General features: G+C 39.3%; 1 protein-coding gene across 1 annotated transcript; it reads right to left on the bottom strand.

Moving 5' to 3' along the window:
- Nucleotides 1-7,548: 7,548 nt before the first annotated feature.
- LOC143022069 (compound eye opsin BCRH2-like) lies at nt 7,549-9,981 on the bottom strand. The gene is made up of 5 exons (XM_076180017.1): nt 9,609-9,981; nt 9,236-9,444; nt 8,753-8,892; nt 8,172-8,485; nt 7,549-7,838 (listed from the first exon to the last, which is right to left on the bottom strand). The coding sequence occupies exons 1-5, from the start codon at nt 9,864-9,866 to the stop codon at nt 7,611-7,613; spliced, it is 1,149 nt and encodes a 382-aa protein (XP_076036132.1). The 5' UTR covers nt 9,867-9,981; the 3' UTR covers nt 7,549-7,610.
- Between the last annotated feature and the right edge of the window lie 712 nt (nt 9,982-10,693).

The raw sequence follows: 10,693 nt of genomic DNA, 5'->3' as shown, positions 1-10,693 counted from the left end.
TACATAAAGAAACTCAATTTTTGGATATGGGATAAAGTAAGAAGACAGCCCAATAAAACTATACAGTGGGTGATGAACTAATCACAAAAGAGAAGAAAGAAGAGGATATGAAATTCAGAATGACGGGAGAGACAAACTGTTGTTTATGAACATAAGCGTAACATTTCATTATATGGATAAGATTATGATTTGCCCAAAATTGGAACATGTATTGGTGTTGTTGTCACACACAAAAAAAATATTAATGAGAATTCAAAGGACACCAATTAGAAAGGTCCTTAACCTATCTTAGAAGATGCATGAGGAGAGATAAAAAGAAAGAGGACTGCCCACATTTCAAGAACAAATAGAGAGTTTTGATAAAATAGCTCTCTTTAGAATGAAATAAGAAATGGAAGAAAATTTTTACAACGAGAATCTACTTGTACGGAATGAGAATACCAGGAGGACGCAGCACAAATATAAAAAAATAAATAATTAAATAAATAACATATATATATGAATAATAGTAATGATAAGAATAATAAATCAATAACTAAATAAAAATATATTAATAAATAATTAAATAAATAACTTGCTTGAATACAAAATATCTTAGCCTTCCATATAGTTGCGATAAATCATGAGGTTAGAAGTAATCTAGGAGGACACCATAAGTGAATTTAAAGTTAAGATTGGCAAATTGATATATAAACAATAACTCATAGACACACCTCCAAGGCCGCATCTTACAATTTGGTAAGTGGACATCCACCCCCATGCATAATAATAAAACAAAAAAAAAAACACACACAAACACACATACACATACACGCACACACATATATGTATATATAAGTACAAACTAGAGGAAAACAGAAGAAGATGTCACGGGTCTAGTTCGCAATTTATTCCTGACCGATTTCGCTTTGAGCTTCCTCTGAAGAAGAAGCTCAAATCGAAACCTTCCTCAACATGTCACAATGGCTCAACATACACACACACACACACACACACACACACACACACACACACACAAAACACACACACACAAAACACACATGCACACATATATATATATATTTTTTTTTTTTTAAACATGTTTGGTTAAAGACCAGCGCAAATTCAGTATCAACTAACTTCTTAGTAGTTTTCTCTATCTTCCGAATAGACTTCTTGTAATCAGAAGGGAGGTCAAAAACGAGGCTGCCGAGATCCATATTGAATTATTAAGAAAATACTATACAATAATACATAATGCGAGCTTTCGGTTGATGCTTTCAACCATCTTCAGGCGAGAAAAGAATCTAATACATAAAAAGAATGCTAACAATTTAAATACAGAAATTTGGTGTATACAAGGTATTGGGAGAGGTCACAAGTTGAGTGTCATACGTGCCTACCTCCGCCGTGCTTTCCGGAACTGCTCCTCATGGACCTTATTCCACCAGGAATTATCTCGCATCAAGCAGATACTTTCCAACAACGGATATTCTAACACAGTCATAGATAACGAAACAAGAATATTCATGACACGCACTTTTACACAACAAGAACAAAACCAACCTCCCACCAAACATATAGTCTACTACAAAAACCAAATGACACCTGCTTACAAAACGGACGAACGCGTCATCAAAGAAATAATCACACGAAACACTACTTGCACCAACACTAAAGACAAATTAGACATTATTATTTATTACAAAAACCCCAAGGTCTCCAACCTCCTTATGACAAACAATTTGTCTAAGAACCACAGTCCCCTCAATCAAACCAATGTGATATACAAATTTTCCTGTCCCGAAGAAGGTTGCAAACTTCTAAATAATGTATCTTACATTGGTGTCACTACGACTTCGTTGAGCAGGAGACTTACAATGCATGCTCGTGAGGGCAGCATACAAAAACACATGAAACAAACTCACAACAAAACCCTCACAAGGCCACATTTGGTGGATAACACGAAAATACTTAGACACTGCAGCAATCACAGAAAACTACACATTTTTGAGAAAGTATACATTTCACAACAGACTCCACTCATCAATATACAGACTGACACACTCGGTGCCCTCCTATTGCATAAGAACTCGACTGTTCAAAGACATCCTCCGAGCATCGCAACTCCCAGAAACAACAGATCCTCCCTAGGGAGTTCCAGCAGACATCCTCCCAGCGCAGCCGACATAATCTCACCGAACATAATCCCACCGGACATAATATCACCAATCAACAACAGACCCTTCCTACGGAGTTCCAGCAGACATCCTCCTAGCGCAGCCGACATAATCCCACCGAACATAATCCCACCGGACATAATCTCACCAATCAACAACAGACCCACCACACGTAGCTCCATTGTGCGCCAACCTAGGCAGCAACTGTGACCTCTCCCAATACCTTGTATACACCAAATTTCTGTATTTAAATTGTTAGCATTCTTTTTATGTATTAGATTCTTTTCTCGCCTGAAGATGGTTGAAAGCATCAACCGAAAGCTCGCATTATGTATTATTGTATAGTATTTTCTTAATAATTCAATATGGATCTCGGCAGCCTCGTTTTTGACCTCCCTTCTGATTACAAGAAGTCTATTCGGAAGATAGAGAAAACTACTAAGAAGTTAGTTGATACTGAATTTGCGCTGGTCTTTAACCAAACATGTTTTAAAAGAGAACTTACTGCCTATTTATTCTAATATATGTATATATATATATTCTCTATATATATATATATATATATATATATATATATATATATATATATAGATAGATAGATAGATACATAGATGAAGAAAGTAAATGCTGGACTCCTCGAAACAAGTCCAGCGTTTAATTTCTTCGTCTATACAATGGTTCCTTGGCTACAGGTCTTTACGAATTATTACCATCTTTGGTGAAGGCGGGTGATTTGCCTCGCAAAGCATTAGACGTTACCTGAGCCCTATCCATGTTCCTTCTTCTTTCTCTGTAAATAAGACATGCCTTTTGCTCCACTACTCTGTATTCCACTAAAGAGGATCACAGTCCTTGATCGAAATATATGGATATCATCTATTTCAGTTCTTCTTATCCAACACCTTGTGTTCTTGTTGAAATTTACGAATGTGTTACGACATTACGAGTACTTTGTAGTTATATATATATATATATATATATATATATATATATATATATATATATGTGTGTGTGTGTGTGTGTGTGTGTGTGTGTGTGTGCGTATGTGTGTGTGTACATAGGTATATATATTTACATATACCGGTATACATATATATATATACATATATATATATATATGTATATACATATATATATAAATATATATATATATATATATATATATATATATATATATAATATATATATATTTGGTACATACATACATACATATACCAAGGGTTTTTTCCCCCTTACCAGGGAGATAGCCAAAAAGGACAAGGCACAAAATCACTTCCACCCACTCCATCCCCGAAAACACTCCACACCCCTCCACCCTCCCTCCCATCTTAGCACCTCCTAGATGACGAGTCATCCCTGCACCCTGTCCACTGCTCTGGGTCAGAAGCAGTGCCCCAGGATACAGCACATCCACAGCAAGGCCGATTCATTAAATCGGCGACCCCCCCTCTCCGTCACCCCATATGAAGGAGAGGACGGGGAGAATTCCCTTTGGGCTGCGTCAAAATTTTTTGCTCACACACACTACCTCACCCCCCATTCCCCCCGTCCAATCCACCTCATGCATCACAACATTTTCCATATACAACCATTCTCCATTCACCCCTGTCTTTTGTCCTGTCCCGTCCTCCCTCAACAGACATACCCCTCTGCCCCAACGCCCCCTCCCCCCCATCCATCCATCTCATCCTAGGACGTCCCCTCATGTTCACTCCCCCCACATCTGCCTTCCATACCTCCTTTACTAGTCTTTCTTCACTCATTCTTTCCATGTGTCCATACCATCCTAATACTCTTTCATCAACCCTATCTCCCAGCTCCCTTTCCACCCCTGTTCTCCTCCTCACTTCCTCATTTCTCACTCTATCTAGCCTAGTAACCCCCATCATACTTCTCAGACACTTCATCTCAAACACATTCAAGTTCCTTCTCTCTTCCTCTCTCATGTTCCATGTTCTGCTCCATACAGTGCTGTTGGCACAATCACTCCTTCATACAGTCTCCTCTTAGCATCCATTCCCAGATTCCTATTCCTCATTACACTTTTTAATCCACCAAGGCATTTACTCGCTTCTCTCAATCTACATTCTACCTCCACCTTCACTCCACCCTTTCCTGCCACATTTGCACCCAAATATCTAAAACTATCCACTTCATCCAGTTACTCTCCCTTAAGGGGGTACGCGACACCTGGAGGTCATTTTCTAAAATATTTAGAGTAAAGAGCTGAAACTTCTCAGGTAAATAGGTATCCATATTGCCTACATTTTAGGTGAAGCAGAATGATGTATGTACACATGTACACATGTACACATGTACACATGTACGTATACCAGTAGCGACATTTAAAAGTGCACAGCACCATAATACGTGGACCAATTTGTTTTATATTTTGGCTATGATTAGTCAGTAGGCACACCTAGGGCCGGTCATTGAGTAATTGAACAATTTTCTTTTATACTTTTGCATACAGGCATTTCAATTTTAATGGCTGGCAAAAAAAGTGAAAAATACAATTTTTTTGCTCTTGTTTCCATTATTACTCCAAACTCTTTCATCCTATTCAAAATATTCGAAGGATCGGCCCTAGCAGTTACTAAAAGTAATATTCCCTGTAAGTTTCATCTAAATCTAATGTATATTAGATTTTTTATGATTAAAAAAAAGTAGAAAAATATCGAACGGAGATATGGCAACTTGAAATATGAATACAGTATATCTGTAACTTGCTTATAGTTTCACCAATTTGACTGATTTTTTCATGGCTTAATTCTTATTATATAATAAGTAAGTACAGTAAAATTTATCAACATATTTTAATTATAAGTACTTTAAATACTGAAAAACTAAAGTATAATTATGTCACAGTAGTGACGACGCACAGACGACAACATCATATAATTTGCTTTTTTGCACCTTTGATGGTTTCTTCATATGAAACCTCTCTGCTGGGGGTCTTCAGGGTATCTAAATCATTGGAAAGAGGTTTATTTTCCAGTAGTGGGCGCCTTCTCTTTCCTCATCAGATTCCCCTCGCCAATCTATGTTGGTAGGGCACCCCCTCCAGCATCATATGATGTCCCTTCTTCTTTCTTCTTCTTCCTGTATAGCCTTGATCTTGCTTTCTTCTTTGGATTTAATCTTCCTCTTTGAATTGTTTAGTCTAATGTTGTCCTTTACCTCTGTCACCGTCACAGAGGTGCAGGTGAGGGCGGTGGTGGAGTAAGAGGTGGTGAGATCTTTAGTCGTCTTTGACTGCTTGCCATCTTTAACTGCTGTTTTTTTTCATTGTGATGTTATTTTGTTCTTTTTGCTACCCATGATGACTGTACTAAAGAGTAATATGTACTAGCTAAAGTAATAGATTGCAATGAGAGCTCATGAGACATGCGTACTTCCCTTTTCAGAGCTAGCCGGTAACTAACGCTTAGTTTCGCACAAAGTTGGCGAAATATTCTCCCTCCACCTTCCTCCCTTCCCCTCCACAATCGTATTGGCCGTTGATACACTGGGCGAGTGTAAATTCAATCAAATTTCAACGTTATTCGCTGCGCCTGAAGGTCCTAAGTGGCACGCCTCCTTCTAGTGTGGGCTGCGCCTTTAAATCTGTCCCTTTAATCCTCACCCAGGACCTTTAAATTGCGCGCGGCTGGAAAATTATTTGTCGGGATTTATTTCTAAGTGGTATACGAACATTTTGAACACAGTTTTGAAAAATGCCATATCTTGACCAAATTCACCCCCCCCCCCCCCAGGTGTCGCGTACCCCCTTAATGCTCACTTCCAGATTACTGCCACTTTCACCCCTTGTACATACGCTTTAATATATTCATTTATACCAAATATATCTCCTATGTGAAGGAGATATATTTGGTATAAGTGAATATATTAAAGCGAATGTACTAATGGCTGTATAGTCACATATACTTTATATCTTTATGTACATTGATGGTGTATGTATACATGTATTTATTCATGGGTGTATATATGCAATATGTATCTGTGTATGTAGGTCTGTATGCATGCATGTCTATGTGTAAACATTAGAAAGGATTACAAAGGCGGAACATGCCGGCAGGAGACCTTTTGGTTCATCATTAGGTCGGATGCGAAAAAATGGATAATTATAAATAAATATATAAGTAAAAAGTATAATCATTACTAACCATGTCACAGGCCGTACACGTAATCCACACACATGCGAGATGGTACTCGTCTTTAGCAAGACCTTCAACTTCACTGACCTCGCATTCCCTCAATCACAAAACACATGACTCAAGGAATGCTAACGTATCACAACAACATGACGCCGTCGCGTCGTCACCCAAGAAGGAAGTACCTAATGTCACCAGACAGATCCAACTACATTATCGTAACTTCAATATATACGCCATAAATAACCACAACCACAAATAACACTACTAAACCCATTACTATGCAACTAACACAAGTACAGTGTATATTATAATACAAACACGTTCCCCAGGATACAACTACACCAAACATGCTTATCTAGGCGCTTTTCCATTTTACATATGATGGCTGCGCCCGCCATAGATAGGTAGGCTAGGTCAGGAACCTAGGAGAGGAGACTGGGGAGAACTCTCTCCCTTATCCATGGGAGACATTCCCTGAAGCTGTAAATAGCAAGTTCCTGCCAGTAAGCCGCCAAAGTCCACCAAGACTTTACATCGCCGCGCTACCCCTACAGGTAGCAAACCCTCGTTACATATGTGTGAGTGTATGTATGTACGTATGTATATATGTATATAGATATGTATGTATTGTGTATGTATATGTTCGTATGCATGTATATGTGTATGTGTATCTGCATGTATGTGCGCGTAGTTATGTGTGTATGTATGTTATGTATGTATGTATGCATGTATTTATGTATGTATGTACGTATGTATGCATGTATTTATGTATGTATGTACGTATGTATTCATACATTTGTACGTGTCTTCGAGTAAATATGTATGTATATATGTACGTCTATATGTACGTATGTATTTATGTTTGTATGCATTAGATATATGCATATATGTATGTATGTATATATATGCATGTATATGCATGCATATATGTATGTAGAGGAACCAACTGAATCATTGTATGGTCGAGTACTGTCTAGGGACCAGTCCGGAGATCAAGTACCAGCCCCTTGGGGATGTGCGTAAGGAAGGTAATTGCGTCGACCACCCTGACCTCTTTCGGCGTACACAGAAACCATCTTTAGTAACAAGCAAGTCACGATTGCAAAAAGAAATGTCTCTTAAAAAATTTCAATGCGGGCAAGAAATAATACTAGACACAATAAGAAATTAAACCCTCATTTATTTTTATGTATTTTTCATGCATAAGGTACCTAAGATTACATGGAGCGAATGTCTGAATAGATAGGTTCGTATCACATGGTCATGAGCGTGTCGTGGATGGATGAAGTTCAGATTATTCCTTTTCGTCCTTTGTGACTGTCGACTGGCTGTCGTTCGAGGCTTTGCTGGAGGGTGCCTCCTCATGGATGCAGAGCCATGGAAGCTCCTTCTGCAGCGCCAGCCGGTAGCGGGGGTGGCTGATAGCATAGATCATGGGGTTGTAACAAGACGCGGTCTTTGCCAGCAGGGCTGGGAGCATCGACACCAACGGAGTGATCGATGCTTGATCGAAGAACATTCCCTGTAGGTTAAAACCAAATCAATTTGATCAGAAATTAGTTTCAATGGTTTCCTTGGCGGTTCAAAGTAAGTGTCTCAGAAAGTAAAGATAAGGTAAATTGGCCATGTGAAAAAAAGAAAATTACTACGATGGAGTGATTTCCTGGTTACTTTACAGTCAATAGTCATACCACAGAAAATAAGGAAACGACTAAGGTAACACGATATATAGACAAGTGTCTTCAGAATATCACAGCATTTCTCAGGGGAACCTCAAGCCTTAGTGAATTGAGAAAGTATAGTTTCTGGTGGAGGTCTACAATGCAACAGGAGATGGAGCACTCCCGTTCCTCACCTGGACAACAATGGCTGCGTAGGGCGTCCAACAGATCAACCACAGGGAGACGTTGGTTACAGCCACCTTGGCAATCCGGACTTCGGCTGAATCGCCATCGCTCTCGCCACTGGATCTGAGGTTGGAAACGTTCATCTTCTTGGCCTGTGCGCGCATGGCGGCTTCGTGGGCGCAGATGGCCTTGATGATGGACACGTAGAAGAAGGCGATGCACAACAGCGGGATGCAGAAACAACAGATGAAGAGGCACAGACCGTGAGAACGGACGTTCCAGTCACGTGTCAGGTAGTCGAAGGAACAAGAGTCCAGGATTCCTGTAGGGCGAGGGGAGATCAAATTCAGTCCATCTTTAACCTATCCAACTATTTCCTTCAGCTGATGGTCAGTCTTTCGACTAAAGAGTCTGAACCAAAAGACTTCGTCATTTCACATGAGGCTATTTAACTTTTCTGACGTCACCGAGACTTCCATGTCAAGTGACGTGATCTATGACATGTTCTTCTGAATGAAAAAAATAAACACACTGTAGTTCTTCAGTCCTACTTATAATAAAGAAACGAGATTCATGCCAATATATTTACCTTCTGGGATGTACTTTCCCCACCCAATGAAGGGGAAGATGGACATGAGGATGCCATAGCCCCAGCAGAACATCATCATGCCAAAGGCCATGCCACTCGTCAACTTTGTACCATTCATACCACGCACAATAACATTGTACCTGGTGCCAAGAAAATAGAAGAAATTAATTAAATATAGACGGGATGTGTGTGTGTGTGTGTCTGTGTGTGTTTGTGTTTATTCAAGAGTACAAATCATTGTTTTTTGATCAAACAAATGAACAAAAAGGTAGAGGATGGACAGATAGCTATAATAAAGAGAGGTTAAATTTCTCATATAAAAGAAATTCTCTACAACGTTTTAAACATGGAAGGGATCACCAAAACAAAAAAAATTAGAACCTACTTATTGAAAGAGAGTAGACAACGTAACAAACGCATTGACCACATTAATGAAGAATTTTTTTTTTTTTCTTCAAAATCTGTACGTCTTTCCACTCTTACCTGTCGTAGGAAATGAAGACAAGACTCCAGAGGCTACACAGTCCTGTGATAGCGCCCAGGCAAGCATAGAGCTCGCACATGAATGGACTAAAGTACCACACTCCTCCCATGAAGCAGTTCCAAGTGAACCAAGGGAACTGTGAGAGCAGCATGCAGAGGTCACTGAAGGACAGGTTAACGACTAGCATGTTAGCGGGCGTCCGAAGATTCTGGGGGGAAGATAAGGTAGTTTAAAGTAAATCGGGAAATGGGCTTTGTGCTTGCAGTAACCCAAACAGTGATAAAACGTGAAAATTCAAATAACGTTCATGGTTGCATATGTATATGTACATAGCATATCTCATGTGTTTGGTGCGATAACACAACAGCTCACCTTAGTTTTGAGGAAAACGTAGAGAACAATTCCGTTTCCGCAAATAGCCGCTGTTCCGAGGAAGAGATACACGACGCCCAATATGTAATGAACCATTGGATTTACCGGAGGGAAATTCATCCAGTGAGGATGGACATACTCTTTCATGTGGTCGGGAACGAGGTCACTGATAACGACTCCGTCAGGATAGCCGAAGCTGAATTCTTGGGTTCGAGCCAGAGCTCGAGGTCCTGTTCCGTTGAAGATTGAGGGGAACATTGTGAAGGTGAGGACGTTGGTTCTAGAAGTCGAGGTTAAGATTAGAAATTTCCCGATGTTTCTTCGTTGGGTGATGCCAAATGACTTTCGAGAGTGTTCTGTTCTTCGGCACAAGTCTTCTTGTTTCTTTTTTGTTATCCGATGTAGATTTCAATTCAACTGTTCTTTGATCTATCGGTGTACCAAATGCTTGTGTCGTTCGGTTTCTGGAGCTCCAGGAGGAGACTTGTAATTATATAGGGAAGGAGCTCTGGACTAACGAGATTACTTTCCCCAAGACGTTTAGGGCGTACCTCGTTGACTGAGCGCTCATCATCTTATACAACCAATTTCCACTTTAGTTTACCGTGGTCGTGACGTCACATGTCTTACGATGATGTAATTCTTCATCAATGTGGCTTTACTTTTAGTGACAATGAAGATTATATTATTTCTTTTCTGATATAAAAATGTACATATCGATTTCTTGTCACGTTGATATTTGTTAACGCGCATACGCGAGCGTGCGCACACACAAAAACAAATATAGTGAAATGTAAAGATGAACCCACGTTGTGCTATAAATTTGTAAATGGTAGGTTGAACCAGAAAAGGAATATTTCAACGGAAAGTTGATGTGTAGTATATGAGGAAAAAAAGAGACTAAATCAATAGATAAAAGTATTCAATCGGTATTCAACAAGGAGGAAGAATTCGTACGAGAGAAGAAAATAATCTTAAATATATTAAACAATATAAGATTGGAAGAGAACAAAGTGAATAATGATCAAAAACACTTACAATTAAGAAAGACCCAGCACTAGATTTGACCTCTAAATGGGAATTAG

The sequence above is a fragment of the Oratosquilla oratoria genome, chromosome 43 (assembly GCF_046742065.1).
Source record: "Oratosquilla oratoria isolate Oo_2021 chromosome 43, ASM4674206v1, whole genome shotgun sequence".
NCBI classification, from domain to species: Eukaryota; Metazoa; Arthropoda; class Malacostraca; order Stomatopoda; family Squillidae; genus Oratosquilla; species Oratosquilla oratoria.
The sequence above is the reverse complement of the archived record's forward strand: the minus strand, read 5'-3'. Positions and strand labels throughout refer to the sequence as shown.